The sequence below is a fragment of the Oncorhynchus nerka genome, linkage group LG25, assembly GCF_034236695.1.
Source record: "Oncorhynchus nerka isolate Pitt River linkage group LG25, Oner_Uvic_2.0, whole genome shotgun sequence".
In the NCBI taxonomy this organism is placed as follows: Eukaryota; Metazoa; Chordata; class Actinopteri; order Salmoniformes; family Salmonidae; genus Oncorhynchus; species Oncorhynchus nerka.
The window spans coordinates 29,850,539-29,877,267 of NC_088420.1; the positions used below are offsets into that span (position 1 = coordinate 29,850,539).

General features: G+C 47.4%; 1 protein-coding gene across 1 annotated transcript in view; it reads left to right on the forward strand.

The window, feature by feature from the left end:
- Positions 1-26,729, forward strand: part of LOC115109353 (zinc finger protein 423) — an 84,123-nt gene that overhangs the window by 34,829 nt on the left and 22,565 nt on the right. Inside the window, exon 3 of the mRNA XM_065009931.1 lies at positions 528-734. Coding sequence (XP_064866003.1) covers positions 528-734 — 207 coding nt within the window. The remainder of the gene's footprint in view (positions 1-527; positions 735-26,729) is intronic.

Sequence of the window (26,729 nt, forward strand, 5' to 3'; positions counted from 1 at the left end):
TTCTCTCAATCCCTCTCTCGCTCTCTTTCCCCCCCTCTCCCCTTCTCCCTCCCTCCCTCTCCCCTTCTCCCTCCCTCCCTCCCTCCTCAGTCTCCAGTCCTTTTGGAACAGACCGTTTAATGTGATAATATGGTGTGAAAATGGAGCCACAATGGTGGAGGAAGGACTGCGGAGCAGATTTTACCACTGGTCCTCCTCAGTCCTCACTGTGTGCCATGAGTGGCAAGTGTGGGCACATAGGCTGTCATGAGCCTTGTCCCTCCAGAGTCCTAAGTCCTCGTACCTCCTTCAGATGCCACCTCACATATACCCTCTATTAGAAGGTGCACACACAGATAATGTGAGCGAAGACATCTTTAGTATGAGATGAACCTGAAATAATGTTTGTCCGGGTCAATTCCTGGTACAAATTGACTCAATCAAAAACGAATCTATTACCTCAGATGGTTCTTCAGTAGATCAGTAGTTCCAGCTGTCTGTGTTCCATGCTGATACTCAGTGTCTCTCTCTCTGCGTTGTTGTCCTAGATGTCCCTGCTGTAGCAGACCGAGAGGCGGAGAGGAAGGAGCGGCGTGCAGCCCTGGAGGACGGCGACCATAGTGTCACCAGTCATGACGATCGCATTGGGGACGATGACCTGGACGATGAGTCCATCTTCACCTGCGATAACTGCCAGCAGGACTTTGAGTGTCTGGCCGAGCTGACTGACCACCGCACCAACCACTGCCCTGCAGGTAAGACATTATACACACGTTGAAATAAATCCACCACCCTGCAGGTAAGACATTATACACACGTTGAAATAAATCCACCACCCTGCAGGTAAGATATTATACACACGTTGAAATAAATCCACCACCCTGCAGGTAAGACATTATACACACGTTGAAATAAATCCACCACCCTGCAGGTAAGACATTATATAAACATAGAAATAAATCCACCACCCTACAGGTAAGACATTATATAAACATAGAAATAAATCCACCACCCTACAGGTAAGACATTATATAAACATAGAAATAAATCCACCACCCTACAGGTAAGACATTATATAAACATAGAAATAAATCCACCACCCTGCAGGTAAGACATTATATAAACATAGAAATAAATCCACCACCCTACAGGTAAGACATTATATAAACATAGAAATAAATCCACCACCCTGCAGGTAAGACATTATATAAACATAGAAATAAATCCACCACCCTACAGGTAAGACATTATATAAACATAGAAATAAATCCACCACCCTGCAGGTAAGACATTATATAAACATAGAAATAAATCCACCACCCTGCAGGTAAGAGATCCACAGGGTGGGTTACATCTATAAACACAGGGTGGGTTACATCTATAAACACAGGGTGAGCTACATCTATAAACACAGGGTGGGTTACACCTACAAACACAGGGTGGGTTACACCTACAAACACAGGATGGGTTACACCTACAAACACAGGGTGGGCTACACCTACAAACACAGGGTGGGTTACACCTACAAACACAGGGTGGGTTACATCTATAAACACAGGGTGGGCTACACCTACAAACACAGAGTGGGTTACACCTACAAACACAGGGTGGGCTACACCTACAAACACAGGGTGGGTTACACCTACAAACACAGGATGGGTTACACCTACAAACACAGGGTGGGTGACACCTACAAACACAGGATGGGTTACACCTACAAACACAGGGTGGGTTACACCTACAAACACAGGGTGGGTTACACCTACAAACACAGGGTGGGTTACACCTACAAACACAGGATGGGTTACACCTACAAACACAGGGTGGGTTACACCTACAAACACAGGATGCTTATGGGACATGGAGCTCAGGTCAATACAACTTTTCAAATCAATCAATATAATACTTTGTGCAGTGTTTAAAACAGTAGAATACCAAATAACCCTTTTCCCATAGTCATTTGGTATTTTATTAGGATCCCCATTAGCTGTTGCGAAAGCAGCCACTGCTCTTTCTGGGTCCCACAAAAAACATGAAACATGACTTAATATTGAACATTAATAGACAAGAACAGCTCAAGAACAGAATTACAGCCAATTTAAAAAATGCACAGTTATTATATTGTGGAATGGTGGGAAATATGCACAGTAAACACTAGGTGAACTCTCTAGCTATGGAAATTAGCTTTAAAACAGCAAAAAAAAAAATCTCTGTCTCATGGCAAAATGTGTAGAATAGTATGAGGTTAGCTATAAAACTACAATTGTGTTCTCTCTGCCCCATGGAACAATTTGTAGAATTGCTAGCAGTTTTCCAAAACAATACTGGCCTCATTAAACTGCGGGGGGGGGACTTAACTCGGTGAGGGCTGAGGAGGAGAAGTGACGAAGTTCCAAATGTGTATTCCGTACCAGTGACTGGCACAGGGAAAAGGGGATACCTAGTCAGTTCAACCTAAATGTATCTTCTGCATTTAACCCAACCCCTCTGTAACGGCTGTTGGAAGGAGAGGACCAAGGTGCAGCGTGGTACGTGTCCATACTTTTATTTGAACTGAACACTGAAATAACAAAAATCACAACAAGAACGAACGAAACCGAAACAGTTCTGTCTGGTGCAGACACAAAAACAGAAAACAACTACCCACAAAACACAGGTGGGGAAAGGCTACCTAAGTATGGTTCTCAATCAGAGACAATGATAGCGAGCTGCCTCTGATTGAGAACCACACCTGGCCAAACACACAGAAATAGAAAACATAGAACACAAAACATAGAATGCCCACCCCAACTCACGCCCTGACCAAACCAAAATAGAGACATAAAAAGGATCTTTAAGGTCAGGGCGTGACACCCTCTGAATCAGAGCGGTGCGGGGGCTGCCTTAATTGACATCCAAATCGTTGGCGCTTGGGGGGGGCAGTTGTTAGGGGTTAACTTCTTGCTCAAGGGTAGAACGGCAGATTTTTCCACCTTGCCGGCTCGGGGATTCATACCAGCAACATTTTGGTTCCTGGCCCAACGCTCTTAACCGCTAGGCTCGGTATGGCTGCCAAATGTGGCACAAAGAGCTAAATAACCTTTACAACAGTGTTGTACCCAGACAGATTATCCAAAGTAAGTTAGGTACATATACTATGAATTATTTTATTATATATTTATTATTATTTGATATATATTTGAATTGCAGTGGTGGCAATGATTTTGCCGTGGCGATGCACCCCAGCTAAATAAATGCAGCGGAAACACCGCTCCCATCACAGGTAGCTAGACGCCTGCAGTTTTCACAATAAGAAGGTGTGTGTATACATAAACATTACCGTGGTAGATGGAATACATCCAACCTGTGTCTGTGTCCTGAGATGACTGTCTGACTGGGTTGAGGTTGTTTTAGTATGTATCTCCAGTCTTACCTTTTGGACTCAGTTTCATTCCATTACACATTTACAGTACTCTGAAGTCTGATACCAAACGACTGTGATATGCGACCACGTTTATATTGATTTCGCTTAAAGTCCAGCCACATGATTGGTTCTAAGTGGCTAAGGGCCGCCCCCACCTCTCTGGACTCCTACTGCTGCAGTTGGCTGTAGTCATACGCCACTCACGCCAGTGTTGTTATTGTTCCTAAGGGACAGACTTGTTTAAAGCTAACACAGGGCACACACGCACACAATAGGCGTTATTAGGAGCAGTGTAATTAATGAAATGCTCAAAGGCGCCCTGCAGGGGCATCTGTTTCCTAGCAGATTAATCAAGGCCTGCTCCCTAACGAGTGCAAAAACGATCGACAGAGCCACTCAAGCTCCTAACACAACAGCCCTTAGCGTGTGCTTTGTGTGTGTGTGTGTGTGTGTGTATGTGTGTGTGTGTGTGTTTGTGTGTGGATGTGTCCACAAGAATAGCAAACAAACAAAAATTTGACCAACTTGGCACATTTTGTTGGTCCCAACAAAGTCAAATGCTATTTCTAGGAGATTTAGGGTTAAGGTTAGAAATAGGTTTAAGGTTAGGTTTTCAGGTTAGGGTTGGGTTCAGGGTTAGGGAAAATAGGATTTTGAATGGGACGGAATTCTGTGTCCCCACAAGGTTAGTTGTACGTGTGTGTGTGTGTGTTTGATGGGGGAGGGGGAGACAGGGTGGGGGCTAGGGGCTTTCAGACAGGGAGAGGGAGTATTGCCTGAACTGTAACACAGTGGAGAGGAGGGAAGGTGTATGACTATAAGTGACCCAGGGGTTGCCTGGACATTAGATACTGTGCATTTACATGGTGTCTACTCTAATGCTGATAGACAGAGGATGACCCAGAAGATGCGTCTCACACTGATGTTCCTCTTTGACGACTCCCTCCCTCCCTCTCCTCCCTCCATCCCTCTGCCTGTCAGATTGAAGGCTGGGAGATGTGATTTCAGCTCAGTCGAGGGAGAACTACATGTTGCTGAGCTGAGAAAGAGTGGAGGAAAAGAAACAAATGAAATGAAATGATAAAACATACAGTCCCCAGGGAGTGAGTGGTGGAGATTGCAGAATAATCCCAGGCTTGGACTGGGGGGATGGCATTTCCCCCAAGACTTCAGCTTTATTATTATTATTATTGAAAAGAACAGTAAATTAAAAAACATTCACTGACGAATCCTTTTAAGTTCACTGTGGCACCCCTGGGAACCTGCCTTGTGGGGGACTGTGGCGCAGGATGCTGCCTCCCTCTATCTGTTGGGGATGAACACAGGCGACCAGTGTGTGTGTGTGTGCGTGCCTGTGTGTCTGCCTGTGTGTGTCTGTGTGTGTGTGCTCCAACATGCTCACTTGATTAGGGAACAACAGAATCGGAGGCCATCTTTGTATGAGTGGTAGTCAGAGCTGGGAGGCCATCTTGGTATGAATGGTAGTCAGAGCTGGGAGGCCATCTTTGTATGAGTGGTAGTCAGAGCTGGGAGGCCATCTTTGTATGAGTGGTAGTCAGAGCTGGGAGGCCATCTTTGTATGAGTGGTAGTCAGAGCTGGGAGGCCATCTTTGTATGAGTGGTAGTCAGAGCTGGGAGGCCATCTTGGTATGAGTGGTAGTCAGAGCTGGGAGGCCATCTTTGTATGAGTGGTAGTCAGAGCTGGGAGGCCATCTTTGTATGAGTGGTAGTCAGAGCTGGGAGGCCATCTTTGTATGAGTGGTAGTCAGAGCTGGGAGGCCATCTTTGTATGAGTGGTAGTCAGAGCTGGGAGGCCATCTTGGTATGAGTGGTAGTCAGACTCATAACGTGGCTCCATTCATTTGATATTACTCTGATCACATGTGGGTCTGGGAGGCCATATTGACTGCAAGGGGACTGACCACAGGCACAATGTGATGGAGTAATTCTATTCCACAGCTGACATAAACCAGTGTTACTGGTGAATTTCACCTGGAATCCTGTAATATCCCCCTGTGTGCTGCGTATGGGTCCACACAGACCTGTCTGGGCATATCAGAAAGAGGCAGTAACTCTAGACTGTGTCTTTGTATCAGGGGGCTGTGCAGCTGTGTTGGTAGGGGCCTGGTGGGCCGGAGCTTTGTTTGGACAGCCTGTCGAGCCGAAGGCCTGCTCTGCTCCCTCCCCAGCTCGCCCTGCGCCTGCCTCTCACCAGCCCACCCGTCCACACCAGAACCCTGCGCCATGCGCCTCTCAACTCACCCAAGCCCCTTTTCAACACGTTGTTTTCCTGCCTGCCCCCTCCACCCTCTAAGCCCTAATGGGGTAATGGTCTCCTTTGCTCTGGCCCCACTCTCTTGCTCTCGCTCTACAGCCAGGTATTTTTCTGCTAATAAAAGTCCCAACAGGCCACGTTAGATTTTGTTTTAGTTTTCACCCTTGAAATGTTTTTATGACCAATAGGCCACCCAGTGTACAGAAGCCCTGTGAGCAGCCAGACTGTGAGCTGCTCTGAGCAGACTGGCCGCCAAGCCACACCAGTCCAGTCCTGGGCTGGGCGTTTATAGAGTAAAACACACTGCAGTACCTCTTTCCTCCTGCTGCTGTTGATTGTTCTGGAGCGGCCATGTTTGTTTTAGCTGAGTGGAAGCAGAAGGACAGTGTTTATGTGTTTATGTGTTAGAGAGGATGTCTTTATTTCCTTGCCACAAGACATAGGCATATGCCATGTTTTTGGTGTTTAATGTTATCTGTAGTTTGAATTTTTGTTGTTGTCTATTTCTAATTCTGTCTGACACGGTGTGTGTGTGTGTGTGTGTGTGTGTGTGTGTGTGTGTCAGAGAGACAGATAGTGTAGGAAGAGTCTGGGGAGAGTCAACAGGAGGAGAAATCTGGAGCACTGGCTCCCTGAGGAGCGGTTGAAAAACCTTGAGATCAAATGGAGAACATTCGGTGCTCCGCTCCGCTGCCCAGCGACCGGCCAAGGTTTGGCTCTGGCTGTGAGAACCCCTCACCTCCCTCTGCATCCCCTTTCTCCCCTGCGGCTCTGCACAGCTGACCCCGCCCCCTGCCCCTCAGCCCCCTGCCTCCCCACAGCCTGTCAGGCCTGGGCTGGAGCCGAGTGCCCGGGAGGGGGCGGTGGGGGTCAGGAGGGGCCCTGGGGTTAAGACACCATAGGCACCATCACAGAACCAGTGGACCAGTTTGAGCCAATGGGGCCATTCAGACTCCCCTCTCCCTCCGGCCAGTACCACCTCTCCTCCGCTCTCTTCTGTGGGGCCCCATGCAGCCATCCTCCGTTTAGTTTGGCTGGTTTATATTTAGCAGACTTCCCCCTCCCATCTCCCATCACAAACACACTCCTCTCTTTAACCCATGTGGCATAGCAGCGGACAAGTGGGGGGTAGAGAGTTGGCACATTGACACACACACACACAGACGTGTCCAGGGTGATCTCTGGACTGCAGCTGAGCGTCATGCCTTGACCTGAATGCATCAGCTCACAACCTTTTCACACCTGACCTCCATCACATTTCCATCTGCGACTGAAAAATCTATCCTGAGACAAACAGTAATGGACGTGTATCATACGTGTTCTACATAATGTAGGCTGTGTTTGAATGACTAAACCGGAGACTAAGGACGGTTGAAGGAAGCACAGTGTGAGGAATAGAGGGAGAGTGGGAGTGAATAGTAGAGGGAGAGAACAGGCGAGCGAGCGAGAGTTTCGTGGCAGGCAGTGACAGGGCTGCTGATGCTGAACAGCGGTGCTCTGTGGGTGGGTGAAAGAGCTGTCAGTCAGGAGAGGGGGTGTTGCCTCGGCCTGTCAGATACAAATAGAAGGTGAGCACTAATTAACCCACCTTCAGGAGACGGAGAGGAGCTGCTAGGAGCACAGACAAGGAGGGGGGAGCTTGTGTGTATATGGGTCTGTATGTGTGTGTGAGAGGGGGGCTACAGACTCGACAGTGAGAAAAGCACTGCACTGCACACACTATCTTTCACCTCAGAAAGAGCGAGGGAGGAAGACTGAGAGGGGAAAGTGGGGAGTGGGAGAATGACACTTTCTTTCAGCATCCTTCTAACAACACTGCAGTTGATGTGTAGTTTCCTCTCACAGAGATACGCATTCAGTCTCATACATACAAATGCGTAACATGCATGCATTCTACGACATAAGACTAATGAAAGTGCTAGCGCAGGCTGTATTTGTTTGGTACAGGGTGTTGGGATATTTAAGTCGAACTCTGGCCCTGTGTCTGCCTGCTACCACCACCCATGACCCTGGTAATGAGACAGACAGACTGGAATATGACACTCACTACGGCTCACTTTATCTCTCTCTCTCTCTATTTTACTCTACCTACCTCTCTCTCTCTCTTCGTTCTTAAGATCATATAAACATTTCCCCCCGTCTCTCTCTATTTTACTCTACCTCTTTCTATCTCTCTGGGTGCAGCTGTGCCCTCTCCTCAGTACGAGGGTATAGTGTTGGAGCCCCCAGCCTGCCAGGGAATCTTTATTGAAAGAGAGGAGGGTTAGGAGAATGAAGACGCTAGAGTGTGTTTTTTTGAGGCGGGGGCCCCTGGGTGATTGGGCATCCCTAGGGTGCCCCCCCTCACCCCAGGTTCCCCAAGCCATGAATACATTTCCGTCCTCCCCCACCCCCTAGCAGCCCCCAGCAGCCCCGATCTCCTGCCTGTCGTCACGGCGGCAGCTGAATCCTGTGAGGCCAGGGCTCTTATTAAAGCCACAGATCACTTTCCTCCACTGAGAGGGAGGGAGATAAAGGGAAGGCGAGAGAGAGCGAAAGAAAAGGATAGAAAGAGAGGGAGGGAGAGCGAGAGAAGTGAGGGAGAGAGAGAAGAGCGAGTGGGAGGGAGGGGGAGGGAAAGATACAGAAGGAGAGGTTGAAACAGAGAGAGAATAGTAGGAGGAGGTTGGGATGAGAGTCCTGCAACCTGAGCCAGAATCGCCATACGGCTCCTTTCTGTCTATACTGTGCATGTTCATGTGTCCGCGTGCATATGTGTGTACACACAAGTGTTTGTACTGTATGTGTGGGGTTTTTATGTGAGTGGTTTTGTCTATCTATTGAGTGAACGCTATTTTGAGTGTGTTGGACAGAGTAAATGCGTTGGACTGTGGGTATCTTACTGGTGTTAGCTGGGTTTGGCTGCTTTCTCTTATCTCTCTCCCCCTGTCTCCTTCTCCCTCCCTCGCACGCTCCTTCCCTCCCTCTCTCTGCTCGGAGCCCGAGGGTGGCCTGAAGATTCCTCCACTAAGCCCTTGGCACAGATACAAATGCAGTCACAGCTGGTTGTAAACTCAGGTTTTCCAGGGAGAGCAAGAGATCTGCCTCCATAAGAGAAGGGAATTGGGGGAATGGAAGGGGGGCACAGCATGCAGGGGGAGGGAGAGAGGGCGAGAGGGAGAAGGGGGTGAGACGAAGGAGGGATGTTGTGAAGCACACTGGAAGTCATTTTTCATCACAGGGTTCATTTTTCAGTTCTCACTCCCTCTATTCCTCCCTCTCTTTCTCTCTTCCTTGTTCCCCTCTCGCGTTCTCCCTTAGTTTTTTCTATTCCTCTATCGTATCGTTCTGTCCCTCTCTTGTTCTTCTTCCCTTTCTCTTTCTCTTTCTCTCTCACCCCAGCCTACTTTCCTCTCCCTGTTATAAAATATGGATGGTACCAGTTTTGGGCGCTGAGAGCTTTTCTGGCAGAGTGCGGTGCTCTGTCTCTGAAGAGACCTGCCTTGTGCACCTAAACACTTCACTGAGCAATCTGTCAACATGTCAGCAACACATGTTTTGTAAAAAAAAAAATATATATATATTTTAAAAAGCTTCCAGAGGGAGTAATGGCTCCCACCAGGGCTCCGAAAATGCTTTGAATTCAGCAGATCTCTATTGAGGGGGGAACTCCCCTGGAGTGCCTTTTTTACAATGCCTGCATTTCAGAAATTTGAGCCAAAGACCCCTGGGGGTGTCCTTTCATAATGCCTGAAATTGTAGGGTTATATTGTGTGCAGTACCCCATGGGTCCTTTTATTAATACCTGAATTCTGAGGGACTGGAAATTACACAGGGGTTCAGCGGGGCCCGCGCTCGCACCAGGAAGGGAGAAAACCCCTGTGGGGACGTTTTCTCTTCCCTTTCCTTCTCTTCTCCTCTCTTAATTTTTTTGTACTTCATGCAAGAGTAAAAAATAAGAGTTTGCCAAAGGACACAAAAATGTGTGTGTGTGTGTGTGTGTTGGCGCTAACCTCCTTGTATTCAGCCTGTTTGCTCTCCCTCTCTTTTCCCCTTCCCTCTCCTTGTGTGCCGTCGTGTTCAGCTTGCAGTCTGAAGAGCAGAGAGTAAATATTTGTGTTGTCTGTGTGTGCCCAGAAAAGCCTAAATCCGGTGAAATATCCACCGTTTTTTTTCTTCAGGGTGTGTGGGGGGGGGGGGGGGCGTGTTTCCCTATATAGGGTTTTAGTGTATATTTATTTAATATTTACTCATGCAGCTTATGAAAATATACACGTACAAGACATAGTAAATTACAATGTGTTTGAAGCCAATATATTGTAATGTTTCAATTCAGTGTAGTTTACTCTTTATTTGACACGCTGGTTCAATGTTCAGACTATGAGACTAGATGATTGGGTTTGTTGTCAGTAATTTACTGTAGGCTGTCATAGCAACAGGTATTCACAATAGCTGAGGATTTCAGGAAGAGAATGGGCCTATTATTTATTTGTCATTGTTCACAGCAGTGTATATGTATGTTTGGAGGCCCAATGTGTAAATATAGTTTGGGTCAGGTGTTTTTGTCCCCTAGTTGTTTAGATAGTAGTGTGTGTCTGGTTGGTGGTGATTAGTGTGGTTGAGGTGTTTGTGGGAGAGTTGACCCCTGTGGGCCGTGCTAACCCTGTGACCTAGAGGGGGGCAGAACGGAGCCGTCACCAGGCCCCTCACAGGGAGCAAGGATAATGAGACACAGACTGTTTCCTTGGAATCTAGTACCCCTGTCGAGACGCCCCCCCCACCCCCTGTCTCATACACCCTGTTGAGTCTGCCCCAAAGCTGCCCCTCTCACCCCCTCTCCCCCTCTCCCAAGCACCCCGTTGAGTAAGCCCCAAAACTGCCCCTCTCTTTCCTACTCCCCCCGCTCCTATGCACCCTATAGAGTCTGTCCCAAAACATGCCCCCCCTCCCACCTCCCCTCATCTCTCCCTCCTCTCACCCTGTTGAGTCTGCCCTAAAACCTGCCCCCTCATCACTCTCTCCCTCTCTTATCCGTCCTGTAGTCTGCTCCAAACATGCCCTTCTCTCTCACTTCCTGCCTAACCCCTTTCCTAACACCACTAGCTTGTCTGATCTCTCTTGTCTGAGCATTACACCTGGGCCCAGTCTAGTCCCCATGGGCCTGAGGCCTGTAGGCCTGAGATGGATCCTGCCTCCTGCCTTGCGTCACTGTTCCTCCCCTGTTGGAATTGACATAGCAAGTTTCTGTGCAAATTTTCTTTACCGAGGATCTCAAATTATAATGACTACTCCTGGCTAGCGGATGACTACTCCTGGCTAGCGTTTCCATCCCAGATGCAAGCACCAATTAGCTTGAAGCTAGCCCAGCCAGGGCTCCTGTGCTACCACCAAAGCATACTCCTGGGCTACAATATCGGCCTGCTAGCTACCTAGAGCTACTTGGAACCCTACTAATTCCACGACTGGTCTATCGACATCACCGCACGAAGAGGCAAAAACAGACTTACCCCCATCGCGACGTCCCCCCAAAGGCTAACTTTCTAGCCCCTGCTATCTACTTGCTTGCTAACCTGGTCTGCTAACTGCTTGCTTGCTAACCCGGTCTGCTAACTGCTAGCTTGCCCTGGTCTACTAACTGCTAGCCCATGCTAACTGCTTGCTTGCTAACCCGGCCTGCTAACTGCTAGCTTGCCCTGATCTACTAGCTGCTAGCTTGTTTAGCTCCAGCCTACTAACTGTTAGCTTGTTAGCCTGCTAACTGTCTGAATTGCCGTGTCCCCAGCCAGCCCAACCACTCACTGGACCCATATGTTCACTTGGCTACGCATGCCTTTCTCTAATATCAATATGCCTTGTCCATTACTGTTCTGGTTAGTGATTACTGTCTTATTTCACTGTCGAGCCTCTAGCCCTGCTCAATATGCCTTAACCAACCATGTTGTTCCAACTCCTACATATGCGATGACATCACCTGGTTTAAACATCTCTAGAGACTATATCTCTCTCTTCATTACTCAATGCCTAGGTTTACCTGCAATGTACTCACATCCTACCTTACCTTTGTCTGTACACTATGCCTTGAATCTATGCTATCGTGCCCAGAAACCTGCTCCTTTTACTCTCTGTTCTGAACGTGCTAGACGGCCAGTTCGTATAGTCTTTAGCCGTACCCTTATCCTACTTGGACTCCTCTGTTACTTGAACTCCTCTGTTCCTCTGGTGATGTGGAGGTTAATCCAGGTCCTGCAGTGCCTAGCTCCACTCCCACCCCCCAGGTGCTCTCATTTGTTGACTTCTGTAAACGTAAAAGCCTTGGTTTCATGCATGTTAACATTAGAAGCCTCCTCCCTAAGTTTGTTTTACTCACTGCTTTAGCACACTCTGCCAACCCAGATGTCTTAGCCGTGTCTGGATCCTGGTTTAGGAAAACCACCAAAAACTCTGAAATCTCCATTGCTAACTATAACGTTTTCCACCAAGATAGAACTGCCAAAGGGGGCGGTGTTGCAATATACTGCAAAGATAGCCTGCAGAGTTCTGTATTACTATCTAAGTCTGTACCCAAACAATTTGAGCTTCTACTTCTAAAAATTCACCTATCCAGAAACAAGTATCTCACTGTTGTCGCTTGCTATAGACCTCCCTCTGCCCCCAGCTGTGCCCTCGATACCATATGTGAACTGATTGCCCCCCATCTATCTTCTGAGCTCGTGCTACTAGGTGACCTAAATTGGGACATGCTTAACACCCCGGCCATCCTACAAACTAAGCTTGATGCCCTCAATCTCACACAAATTATCAATGAACCTACCAGGTACAACCCCAAATAAGTAAACACGGGCACCCTCATAGATGTCATCCTAACTAATTCACCCTCCAAATACACCTCTGCTGTTTTCAATCAAGATCTCAGCGATCACTGCCTCTTTGCCTGCATACGTAATGGGTCTGCGACCAAACGACCACCCCTCATCACTGTCAAATGCTCCCTGAAACACTTCTGCGAGCAGGCCTTTCTAATCGACCTGGCCGGGGTATCCTGGAATGACATTGACCTCATCCCGTCAGTAGATGATGCCTGGCTATCCTTTAAAAGTGCCTTCCTCACCATCTTCAATAAGCATGCCCCTCTCAAAAAAATTTAGAACTAAGAATAGATATAGTCCTTGGTTCACGCCAGACCTGTCTGCCCTCGACCAGCACAAAAATATCCTGTGGCGTTCTGCATTAGCATCGAATAGCCCCCGTGATATGCAACTTTTCAGGGAAGTTAGGAACAAATATACACAGGCAGTTAGAAAAGCTAAGGCAAGCTTTTTCAAACAGAAATTTGCATCCTGTAGTACTAACTCAAAAAAGTTCTGGGACACTGTAAAGTCCATGGAGAATAAGAGCAGCTGCCCACTGCTCTGAGGCTAGGAAACACTGTCACCACCGATAAATCCACTATAATTGAGAATTTCAATAAGCATTTCTCTACGGCTGGCCATGCTTTCCACATGGCTTCCCCTACCCCGGTCAACTGCCGGCACCCTCCACAGCAAGCCGCCAAAGCCCCCACCATTTCTCCTTTATCCAAATCCAGATAGCTGATGTTCTGAAAGAGCTGCAAAATCTGGACCCCTACAAATCAGCCGGGCTAGACAATCTGGACCCTCTCTTTCTAAAATTACCTGCCGAAATTGTTGCAACCCCTAATACTAGCCTGTTCAACCTCTCTTTTGTATCGTCTGAGATTCCCAAAGATTGGAAAGCTGCCACGGTCATCCCCCTCTTCAAAGGGGTGACACTCTAGACCCAAACTGCTACAGACCTGTATCTATCCTACCCTGTCTTTCTAAGGTCTTTGAAAGCCAAGTTAACAAACAGATTACTGACCATTTCGAATCCCACCATACCTTCTCCGCTATGCAATCTGGTTTCAGAGCTGGTTATGGGTGCACCTCAGCCACGCTCAAGGTTCTAAACGACATCATAACCACCATCGATAAGAGACATCACTGTGCAGCCGTATTCATCGACCTGGACAAGGCTTTCGACTCTGTCAATCACAACATTCCTATTGGCAGACTCGACAGCCTTGGTTTCTCAAATGATTACCTCACCTGGTTTACCAACTACTTCTCTGATAGAGTTCAGTGTGTCAAATCGGAGGGCCTGTTGTCCGGACCTCTGACAGTCTCTATGGGTGTGCCACAGGGTTAAATTCTCGGGCCGACTCTCTTTCCTGTATACATCAATGATGTTGCTCTTGCTGCTGGTGATTCTCTGATCCACCTCTATGCAGACGACACCATTCTGTATACTTCTGGCCCCTCCTTGGACACTGTGTTAACTAACCTCCAGACGAGCTTCAACGCCATACAACTCTCCTTCCGTGGCCTCCAACTGCTCTTAAACGCAAGTAAAACTAAATGCATGCTTTTCAATCGATCACTGCCCGCACCTGCTCGCCCGTCCAGCATCACTACTCTGGATGGCTCTGACTTAGAATACGTGGACAACTACAAATACCTGGGTGTCTACTTCCAGACTCACATTAAGCATCTCCAATCCAAAATTAAATCTAGAATCGTCTTTCTAAATCGCAACAAAGCATCCTTCACTCATGCTGCCAAACATACCCTCGTAAAACTGACCATCCTACCGACCCTGACTTTGGTGATGTCATCTATAAAATAGCCTCCAACACTCTACTCAACAAACTGGATGCAGTCTATCACAGTGCCATCCGTTTTGTCACCAAAACCCCATACACTACCCACCATTGCGACCTGTATGCTCTCGTTGGTTGGCCCTCGCTTCATACTCGTCGCCAAACCCACTGGCTACAGGTTATCTTCAAGTCTCTGCTAGGTAAAGCCCCGCCTTATCTCAGCTCACTGGTCACCATAGCAGCACCCACTCGTAGCACGCGCTCCAGCAGGTATATCTCACTGGTCACCCCCAAAGCAAATTCCTCCTATGGTCGTCTTTCCTTCCAGTTCTCTGCTGCCCATGACTGAAACGAATTGCAAACATCTCTGAAGCTGGAGACTCACATCTCCCTCACTAGCTTTAAGCACCAGCTGTCAGAGCAGCTTACAGATCACTGCACCTGTACATAGCCCATCTGTAAACAGCCCATCTATCTACCTACCTCATCCCCATACTGGTATTTGTTTATTTATTTATTTTGCTCCTTTGCACCCCAGTATCTCTACCTGCACATTCATCTTCTGCCGATCTACCATTCCAGTGTTTAATTGCTATATTGTAATTACTTCGCCACCATGGCCTATTTATTTCCTTAACTTACCTCATTTGCATTCACTGTATATAGACTTTTTGTTTTCTTTTGTTCTTCTGTATTATTGACTGTATGTTTTGTTTATTCCATGTGTAACTCTGTGTTGTTGTATGTGTCGAATTGCTACGCTTTATCTTGGCCAGGTCGCAGTTGCAAATGAGAACTTGTTCTCAACTAGCCTACCTGGTTAAATAAAGGTGAAATTTATTTTTTTTTTTAATAATGGCACATAACTGCAAAAAAAACTCTTGGTCATCAACAGCACACAGCCTCACACATACAGTGCCTTGCGAAAGTATTCGGCCCCCTTAAGTTAATACTTTGTAGCGCCACCTTTTGCTGCGATTACAGCTGTAAGTCGCTTGGGGTATGTCTCTATCAGTTTTGCACATCGAGAGACTGAAATTTTTTCCCATTCCTCCTTGCAAAACAGCTCGAGCTCAGTGAGGTTGGACGGAGAGCATTTGTGAACAGCAGTTTGCAATATACGACTGATTGTTGTCCGATGGACAGAGTCTCCCACCTCAGCTGTAGATCTCTGCAGTTCATCCAGAGTGATCATGGGCCTCTTGGCTGCATCTCTGATCAGTCTTCTCCTTGTATGAGCTGAAAGTTTAGAGGGACGGCCAGGTCTTGGTAGATTTGCAGTGGTCTGATACTCCTTCCATTTCAATATTATCACTTGCACAGTGCTCCTTGGGATGTTTAAAGCTTGGGAAATCTTTTTGTATCCAAATCCGGCTTTAAACTTCTTCACAACAGTATCTCGGACCTGCCTGGTGTGTTCCTTGTTCTTCATGATGCTCTCTGCGCTTTTAACGGACCTCTGAGACTATCACAGTGCAGGTGCATTTATACGGAGACTTGATTACACACAGGTGGATTGTGTTTATCATCATTAGTCATTTAGGTCAACATTGGATCATTCAGAGATCCTCACTGAACTTCTGGAGAGTTTGCTGCACTGAAAGTAAAGGGGCTGAATAATTTTGCACGCCCAATTTTTCAGTTTTTGAAATTGTTAAAAAAGTTTGAAATATCCAATAAATGTCGTTCCACTTCATGATTGTGTCCCACTTGTTGTTGATTCTTCACAAAAAAATACAGTTTTATATCTTTATGTTTGAAGCCTGAAATGTGGCAAAAGGTCTCAAAGTTCAAGGGGGCCGAATACTTTCGCAAGGCACTGTATCTACAGTAAATACTCTTTCAAACACACCGCTGAAGACACACCAGCACAATAACACACACTCACACACTCATACACAATCGTCCACACATATTTGCACACAAATATTTTTTTACTGCTGCTCTTTAATTACTTGTTACTTTCATTTCTTATTCTTATCCATGTTTTTTGAAACGGCATTGTTGGTTAGGGGCTCGTAAGTACGCATTTCACTGTAAGGTCTACACCTTCGGCGCATGTGACTAATAAAATTTGATTTGAGATATACACACACACACACCAGGGCAAAGGCCAGTGTGCCAGGGGGGAAAGCTGTTATAATAGTTGTAACCCTGTGCACAGGTGTGGCTCGCCTTTGTCAAGTGAAATGTCAAGGAAAAGCAATGCTCCTGAGAGGCCCACACGAAGAGCGACAGAGAGAGCAAGGCTGTCTGCTCCACAGTCCTTTCAAAGACCAGAGACATGCCCCCTTTACTGCAAAACCATTAACTAGAGGCAGACACACACACCATCTCTCTCAATTCAATTCAAGGGGCTTTATTGGCATGGGAAACACATGTTAACTTTGCTAAAGCAAGTGAAGTAGATAATAAACAAAAGTGAAATAAACAATAAAAATGAAGCGTAAACATTACACTCACAGAAGTTCCAAAATATTAAAGACATTTCAAACGTCATATTATGTCTATATACAGTGTTGTAACGATGTGCAAATAGTTAAAGTACAAAAGGGAAAATAACATGGCTTGTAATAACAATGGTGCTTGTTCTTCACTGGTTGCCCTTTTCTTGTGGCAACAGGTCACACATCTTTCTGCTGTGATGGCACACTGTGGTATTTCACCCAATAGATATGGGAGTTTATCAAAATTTGGGTGGTTTTCGAATTCTTTGAGGGTCTATGTAATCTCTCTCACTCTCTCTCATTCTAACGCCCCCAACAAGACACACACACATGCACGCACGCACGCACACACACACACACACACACACACACATACACACTCATACACTGCACATTATGTTGATTTATACGGCTCTCTGTCAGACAGTTTGGCCACTTATATGAGCTTTTTAGAGTGGACTGTTGTGAATCTGTAAGAGGGCGGCTTTGAGGTGTGTGCGTGCGTGCGTGTGTGGATGGAATCTGAGGCTGCAGGCTGGCAGTAAATGGGATGTTTTAATCGTGAGACAGGCGGTTTGTGTTTGGGTCAGGCTAGACCACTCAGCTGGCATAATGTTGGGGCACTGCACTAGGAAGTGGAACGACACTGAGAGAGAGGGAGGAAAAAGATCCACTGTGATATGCCGGGAGATGACAGAGTGGACAGCGTAGTATATTTATGAAGCAGCACGAGTACAGACAACGGACAACACTACAGTGAGGGTGGTGAGAGTAGGCAGCCACAGAGGAGGTTGGATGGGGGTTGGGGGAGGCTCTGTTCTCCAGTTCTTCCTGTATGAAGGGCTCCCCTGGGGGCCTGGACCAGCCTCTGGCATCTCTCTCATACACCCACTTACCCCCACCCCACCCCCTGACGTCAGCATGTGACTGGCTGCTCCCCTGGGTGCCTGGAGCAGCCTTTGTTTCCCCTCCTCCCCCTCCCTCCCCCCAGCTCTGCTCCACACTGCTCCTCTCCCTGTCCTTTGTCCCTGGCAATAGCCGGTCTGCTTAGTGCCTGATTGGAATTCGCTGCTCTTTGGCAGTCACTGGAGATGACGGGGTGAGGGGTGATGTTGTGGGGGTCCTTCCACACAGGGTGAAGTAGAGAGGGGTTGGCTATGGTGTGGGCTTTGAGTGGAGTTTTTTTCTAGGGGAAAGAACAAAATGTTTCTAGGTGAGTGAGCATTGATTTGTCAGTAGTTGTGACATTGGAGCCTCCCCAGGGAGGTGGTACAGGGTAGGGGGTGAGGATCACTGTGGGGCCAGGCAGTGAGCTCAGAATTGGGGTTAAGGACCAAGAGAATCTTCCCTCTATTCCCTCTTCCCCACATCCCACGCACAGAGATGTTTTGAAATATTTAAATCTGCTTTTCATTTTCAAATATGATAGAAAACATACTCCTAAATAAGTAAGCAGAACCGCGGGGGATAGAATCAGACAAGCCTTCAAATACACAACAAAACACACAACAACAACCCCCCCAAAAAGCGGTCACGTTATTAGTCTTGCTGTGTCGTCGTCTTTTCAGAGGCAAGAAGTCTCTTTCCTTTCTTTCATTCTTCTTTCTTTCTTTCTCTTTCTTTTTTTCCTTCTTTTTTTTAATGAGAGCAGCTCCAGTGGAGCGCGGTGGGGACGTGGCGGGCCTGCACTCTGGCTCACTGGTGGGAGCCCCCTACTTGAGTAATGAATTCCCCCAGGACGCAGCACAGCAATGTGGGCCTGTTTCCATGTGCTGTTCCCAGGGAAGGTTGGGGTGGTGCTGCTGTTGATGTGGGGGGGTGGCTTTGGAGAGAGACTTGTCCCCCCCCACCCCCCTTCCGCCAAACTGTGCGGCCTGTGAGTGAGCAGATAAAGTGGAGGGGGAGGCTGGGTGGAGAGGCGGAGGGGGGCTGACAGCTGTGAGGAGCTTGGGACTGACTGGTGAGGGGCTGATAAGGGTCGGTATGGATCGGAGGCATGGGGAGAACACTAATAATCCTCCAGCACAATGCCACTGTGTGAAAAAGTTTAGGAAAGCTAGGAGGGAGTGTAGAGACCAGCGGTGTGGGGTGATGTGTGTGTTGGGTGAGGAGGAGGCCGAAGCATAGCTTGTTCAGATAGTCAAAATACTATTAGTCCAAACACATCGAAGCAAACTGGAGGTTAGAGTTCAGTCACTGGTTTGTTATCCTCTTTACAGTTGGCCATCTTCCATTCTTGGGTCTCTGTATTGTTGTCCTGGTTTGGTAAGTCCACCTGGAGAGGAGAGGCCTGCTCCCCTCTTTGAAGCAGGCAGCATGAAGCAGAAAGAAGACATCACTCCATATAAAGGCTTACTGTCTTTCATTTGGTTTAGTCTAAGTCACTCACCAGTGCATACTGTATGTGCTCCCTCTCACTGGTCATGTACAGTGGTTCGTCCTTTAAAAGTTGCAGCATACTGCAGCACAGCTTGCGTGGTGCCGCAGAATTCTATGGCACGTTATTTGTGCCAACCACTGGTACCGTTAATGCTAGTTATTTCTAGTTTGACCACCAGGGGGCTTCTTTGAGAAGCATTTGATAGCCTTCAATAGTGGCTGTACTAAAGCCCTCTGGGTTTTCGTTAGAATGTGATGGAAAATAGGGCGCTGTACAACGTGACGGTCAGGAGTAGGCTACAGTGCTCCACTATATAGCTAAAGAATCTCCGTGTCATGCAGGCACACGAGAGACCAGGGTTCAATTCCCTGACAGAGAGGAAGGAGTAGGCTGTCCTTGTAAATAATAATTTGTTCTTACCTGATTCCATGTGTTATTTCATAGTTGTGATGTATTCACTATTATTCTACAATCGCGAAAATAGTAAAGTAAGTGTGTCCAAACTTTTGAGTGGTACTTAATTGATTTGATTAATATTATGGTGTTTCTACTCCAAGAAAACAAAAAACCCTCTGGGTTTCGTCAGGATGGAACGGAAAATATGGCGCTGTATAACGTAACAGTCGGGAGTAGGCTACAGTGCTGGGCTATTTAGCTAAAGAATCCCTGTGTCGTGCGGGCACGTAGGAGAGCGGGTTTCAATTCCCCGACGGGGAGGAAGGAGTAGGCTGTCTGTAACGTCTGCGTCCAACTCACACTCCCAAACACTTACATACCCGGACTTACATACCCGGAACACAGCCCACTTTCCAGAACCCAATCACCGGAATTCTAATCACCTGTTCACACACCTGCATGTCATCATCCCACACTATTTAGTTCAGTTCCTTGCACCCCATCACTGTGAGGTATTGTTTGTTTTTGAGATACACTTTTTCGGAGCTCTGTTTTTTCCCGTCCTTCTCGCCTCCCATGTATGATAGACCTACCGTGTATGACCTTCTGCCTGCCCCTGGAACCAACTACCTACCTCATCCTAAGGTTCCTTTCATTAAACACCTGCTGTGCTCTGCACTTGAAACCAGTTCTCTGTCTTCCCCGTGTTCATTACACTGCCCTTTTCAATAAGAATTTGTTCTTAACTGATTCCATATGTGTTATTTCATAGTTGTGATGTCTTCACTATTATTCTACAATGTAGAATGTGTTTATATCCAAGAAAAACAAAAAACCCTCTGGGTTTCCGTTAGGATGGAACGTAAAATATGGCACTGGACAACGTGACCGTCGGGAGTGGGCTACAAGGTACTGGGCTATTTAGCTAAAGAATCCCTGTGTTTTGCGCGGGCACGCGGGAGATCTAGGTTTAATTCCCCGACTGGGAGGAAGGAGTTGGCTGTCTTTGTAAATAAGAGTGTGTTCTTAATTGACTTGCCTAGTTAAATAAAGGTTACACTAAGAGCATAACATTTCTACACCCTAATTTTAGTCTAACCAATACCCAAATGGAGATTCAGTCAAAATAAAAATCTCATTGATTTATCAAGACCAGTCCCCATGCTTGTCTCAGAGCAGCGCGAAACGGTGCTAAAATAGTTGTAGGCTATTGCTTCAAATCCTATTTCTTCAATATGCTCTTTAAATAAATAAGACCTACACCACTTTTAACAGCACAATACTCAACACTAGTGAGACTCATGTCCCCTACTGGGAAGGCCTACAGTATATGGAAAAATATGATGAGGCTCTCCACAAATAATTACATATAGAGGATTGGAGGATTCTAAATGAAAACCAAAAGCCACCTCAAGGGTCTCCCGGTGGCAGCCGGCTGTGGTATCTGTAGCAATGCATTTTGCATTGCGTGAGTCACTCAGCTTTATGTAGGTGCCCGGCTACAGTTGAAGTCGGAAGTTTACATACACTTAGGTTGGAGTCATTAAAACTTGTTTTTCAACCACTCCACAAATTTCTTGTAAACAAACTATAGTTTTGGCAAGTCGGATAGGACATCTACTTTGTGCATGACAAATGTCATTTTTCCAACAATTGTTTACAGACAGATTATTTCACTTATAAGTCACTGTATCACATTTCCAGTAGGTCAGAAGTTTACATACCCTAAGTTGACTGTGCCTTTAAACAGCTTGGAAAATTCCAGAAAATGATGTCATGGTTTTAGAAGCTTCTGATAGGCTAATTGACATCATTTGAGTCAATTGGAGGTGTACCTGTGGATGTATTTCAAGGCCTAACTTCAAACTCAGTGCCTCTTTGCTTGACATCATGGGGAAATCAAAAGAAATCAGCCAATACCTCAGAAAAAAAGATTGTATACCTCCACAAGTCTGGTTCATCATTGGGAGCAATTTCTAAACACCTGAAGGTAACACGTTCATCTGTACAAACAATAGTACGCAAGGAAGGAGACACGTTCTGTCTCCTAGAGATGAACGTACTTTGGTGCGAAAAGTGCAAATCAATCCCAGAACAACAGCAAAGGACCTTGTGAAGATGCTGGAGGAAACAGGTACAAAAGCATCTATATCCACAGTAGAACGAGTCCTATATCAACATAACCTGAATGGCTGCTCAGCAAGGAAGAAGCCACTGCTCCAAAACCGCCATAAAAAAGCCAGACTACGGTTTGCAACTGCATTTGGGGACAAAGATTGTACTTTTTGGAGAAATGTCCTGTGGTCTGATGAAACAAAAATAGAACTGTTTGGCCATAATGACCATCGTTATGTTCGGAGGAAAAAGGGGGAGGCTTGCAAGCCGAAGAACACCATCCCAACCGTGATGCACAGGGGTGGCAGCATCATGTTGTGGGGGTATTTTGCTGCAGGAGGGACTGGTGCACTTCACAAAATGGATGGCATCATGAGGGTGGAAAATTATGTGGATATATTGAAGAATCATCTCAAGACATCAGTCAGGAAGTTAAAGCTTGGTCGCAAATGGGTCTTCCAAATGGACAATGACCCCAAGCATACTTCCAAAGTTGTAGCAAAATGGCTTAAGGACAACAAAGTCAAGGTATTGGAGTGGCCATCACAAAGCACTGACCTCAATCCTATAGAAAATGTGTGGGCAGAACTGAAAAAGTTTGTGCGAGCAAGGAGGCCTATTTAATTGATTCAGTTACACCAGCTCTGTCAAGAGGAATGGGCCAAAACTCACCCAGCTTATTGTGAGAAGCTTGTGGAAGGATACCCAAAACGTTTGACCCAAGCTAAACAATTTAAATGCAGTGCTACCAAATAGTAACTGAGTGTATGTAAACTTCTGACCCACTGGGAATGTGATGAACGAAATAACATTTCCCATTCTTAATATAAAATGGTGATCCTAACTGACCTAAGACAGGGAATTTTTACAAGGATTAAATGTCAGGAATTGATAAATGTATTTCTCTAAGGTGTATGTAAACTTCTGACTTCAGCTGTATATGACTGTGCCTTCAACTTGATAATATATAACAATATTTGTATTGTTTGGGTAGTTGTATTTTTGTGGGTAGTTGACTTTGTGCACTATAGCCCTAGTAAGCTTCACGGTCGTTTCTTTGTTTCTTGTTTTGTTGGCGACATTTATATAAATAAAGGATAATTTACGCTCACCACACTGCACCTTGGTCCGACCAATTTTTTTGGGGGAGCCACATGGGACGGGGTTGTAACCAGAGCCAGTCGGGGAGACGAAGGTGAACTTGGAGGGGAGTGAAGGGAGTGAAGCAGAGACAGTTAAGGAGTTGATGGGGAGATTGGAGGAGATAGTTAGGAGAGAGCTATTGTGTTGGTGCATGAGGCATGACATTCGCCCTACGGACCGTGTCCTCAGTTTAATGTCACCAGAGTCAGCTCTCCATACTCGTCCTGAGGTGTGTGCTAGCCGTCTGGTGAAGACTGTGCCAGTCCCACGCACCAGGCCTCCTGTGCGCCGCCCCAGCCCTGCACGTCCTGTGCCAGTTCTACGCTCCAGACCTCCAGTGCGCCTCCACAGCCCGGTGAGTCCTGCGCCGGCTCTGCGCACTGTCTCCGCACGTGCCGGGCTAAAGTGGGCATTCAGCCTGGAAGAGTGGTGCCAAGGATACGCACGAGATCTCCAGTGCTCCCCCACAGCCCGGTTCATCCTGTGCCTCCTCTAAGGACCAGACCTCCAGTAGGTCTCCCCAGCCCGGTTCGACCTGTGCCTGTGCTCTGGAGGTGCCGGGCTAAAGTGAGCATTCAGCCTGGAAGAGTGGTGCCAAGGATACGCACAAGATCTCCAGTGCTCCCCCACAGCCTGCTTCATCCTGTACAATCTCCAAGGACCCGGCCTCCAGTAGGTCTCCCCAGCCTGGTGAGTCCTGTGCCTGCTCCACGGGCCAGGGGCTTGCAGCGAGGGTCCCCAGTCCGGGGCCTGCGGCGAGGGTCCCTAGTCTGGAGCCTGCAGCGGGGGTCCCCAGTCCGGGGCCGGCAGCGAGGATCCCTAGTCCGGGGCCTGCAGCGAGGATCCCCAGTCCGGGGCCTGCGGCGAGGGTCCCTAGTCTGGGGCCTGCAGCGAGGGTCCCCAGTCCGGGGCCGGCAGCGAGGGTCCCCAGTCCGGGGCCTGCAATGAGGGTGGGTCTCCCAGTTGAGGCCGGCACAGGTACTGTAGCAACAGAGCTTTCACTGCAATGCAGTGTCTTAGACCATTGCGCCACTCAGGCTCTGTACATGTGACCTGTCGGGAGTGGCCTACAGTACTACAGTAGGAGCAAAATAATCCTAACAAAATAAAATAATAAAACCAGTTTTAGTAAGTAATACTGAAGTCGTACACAATTATCAGTTTAAATGTAGGTTTATGTCTCCCATTCATTGTCAGTTAGAGACACAGTAGGACCCAAAAGCATAATCAGTGCTCTAACTCCTTGCGCTGTTCTGGAGCAATGGAGTGGTGACGCAGGATACCGTACTAAACCACAAATGACCTCTAAGTACCACAGCATAATCACAAAACATTTAGTGGAGCAACCACTGTAGAAATGTCTGAACTTCAGTAGCTCTCCATTTTGCATCTCTGTAGTAGTGATGGTGAAGACGTCTCTGTGGGACACAGAGTTGCAGTGTGCTGGTGTGTCTCGTTCTGTTGGGCAGTAGTAGCTACCAAGCAGTATGGCTATAGTAAAACCCAACATAACATCTTACCTTCGCCCCCCTTCCCCAACTCTTACCCCAGGCCTGACCCTGTAGTCCCTTCATAACCCTTAGGTATCAATCAATGTCAGAGCAGAGAGAGGATCAACAAGAAAACCCACATTAAATAAGACAAGAGGAAATGTTTTTTTTTCTAGATGTAATAATACCCACGTCTTTAATTATAGATTTTTTTGTAATACATTTTCAGTAATGGCACGAAACACTAGTAAGTAATAAAACACTAGGGGGTTTGATTTAATTTAATTTTCATATTAATTTAATTTTGGGGCAGGCATGTGCTTTTAGTCTTGCCTGCCGTGGAGCTGAGTGTCAGAGAGGAGAGGTGGAGGGGTGGTGGTGTGTAAAAGGAGAGATCTCTAACAGGTGGCAGTACTCTAACAGGTGTAGCAGACAGACAGGTTTGCATCCAGGTACATTTATATGCGTTTGGCAGCTTCTGTCTTTCCTGTCCTTATTCTCGCTGGTGATGTTGAGTGATCATATATTAGATTAGAATCAATCAATCAAACCCTTTTAATAAAATAAAGAAATGGAATGACATTTTCCTGTCCTGCCAGCCAATGGCTATAGTCTCTATGATTGTGAAATGGGAAAGGGAAACAAGGATACCTAGTCAGTTGTACAACTGAATGCATTCAACTGAAATGTGTCTTCCGCATTTAACCCAAATGGAATGCAATATTACTGCAATAACCTACTGGCGCCAGTAATTCAGGTATTGTGCTGAGCCCAGGTGGTCATGTGGTACTGTATCCCAGGTGGTCATGTGGTACTGTAGCCCAGGTGGTCATGTGGTACTGTATCCCAGGTGGTCATGTGGTACTGTAGCCCAGGTGGTCATGTGGTACTGTAGCCCAGGTGGTCATGTGGTACTGTAGCCCAGGTGGTCATGTGGTACTGTATCCCAGGTGGTCATGTGGTACTGTAGCCCACATGGTCATGTGGACCTGTATCCCAGGTGGTCATGTGGTACTGTAGCCCACGTGGTCATGTGGTACTGTAGCCCAGGTGGTCATGTGGTACTGTAGCCCAGGTGGTCATGTGATACTGTAGCCCAGGTGGTCATGTGGTACTGTATCCCAGGTGGTCATGTGGTACTGTAGCCCAGGTGGTCATGTGGTACTGTAGCCCAGGTGGTCATGTGATACTGTAGCCCAGGTGGTCATGTGGTACTGTAGCCCAGGTGGTCATGTGATACTGTAGCCCAGGTGGTCATGTGGTACTGTAGCCCAGGTGGTCATGTGGTACTGTAGCCCACATGGTCATGTGGTACTGTATCCCAGGTGGTCATGTGGTACTGTATCCCAGGTGGTCATGTGATACTGAAGCCCAGGTGGTCATGTGGTACTGTAGCCCAGGTGGTCATGTGGTACTGTAGCCCACATGGTCATGTGGTACTGTATCCCAGGTGGTCATGTGGTACTGTAGCCCACGTGGTCATGTGGTACTGTAGCCCAGGTGGTCATGTGGTACTGTAGCCCAGGTGGTCATGTGGTACTGTAGCCCACGTGGTCATGTGGTACTGTATCCCAGGTGGTCATGTGGTACTGTAGCCCAGGTGGTCATGTGGTACTGTATCCCAGGTGGTCATGTGGTACTGTAGCCCAGGTGGTCATGTGGTACTGTATCCCAGGTGGTCATGTGGTACTGTAGCCCACATGGTCATGTGGTACTGTATCCCAGGTGGTCATGTGGTACTGTAGCCCACGTGGTCATGTGGTACTGTAGCCCAGGTGGTCATGTGGTACTGTAGCCCAGGTGGTCATGTGATACTGTAGCCCAGGTGGTCATGTGGTACTGTAGCCCAGGTGGTCATGTGGTACTGTAGCCCAGGTGGTCATGTGATACTGTAGCCCAGGTGGTCATGTGGTACTGTAGCCCAGGTGGTCATGTGATACTGTAGCCCAGGTGGTCATGTGATACTGTAGCCCAGGTGGTCATGTGGTACTGTATCCCAGGTGGTCATGTGGTACTGTATCCCAGGTGGTCATGTGGTACTGTAGCCCAGGTGGTCATGTGGTACTGTATCCCAGGTGGTCATGTGATACTGTAGCCCATGTGGTCATGTGATACTGTAGCCCAGGTGGTCATGTGGTACTGTATCCCAGGTGGTCATGTGGTACTGTATCCCAGGTGGTCATGTGATACTGTAGCCCAGGTGGTCATGTGGTACTGTAGCCCAGGTGGTCATGTGGTACTGTAGCCCAGGTGGTCATGTGATACTGGAGCCCATGTGGTCATGTGATACTGGAGCCCATGTGGTCATGTGATACTGGAGCCCAGGTGGTCATGTGGTACTGTAGCCCACGTGGTCATGTGGTACTGTAGCCCACGTGGTCATGTGGTACTGTAGCCCACGTGGTCATGTGGTACTGTATCCCAGGTGGTCATGTGGTACTGTATCCCAGGTGGTCATGTGGTACT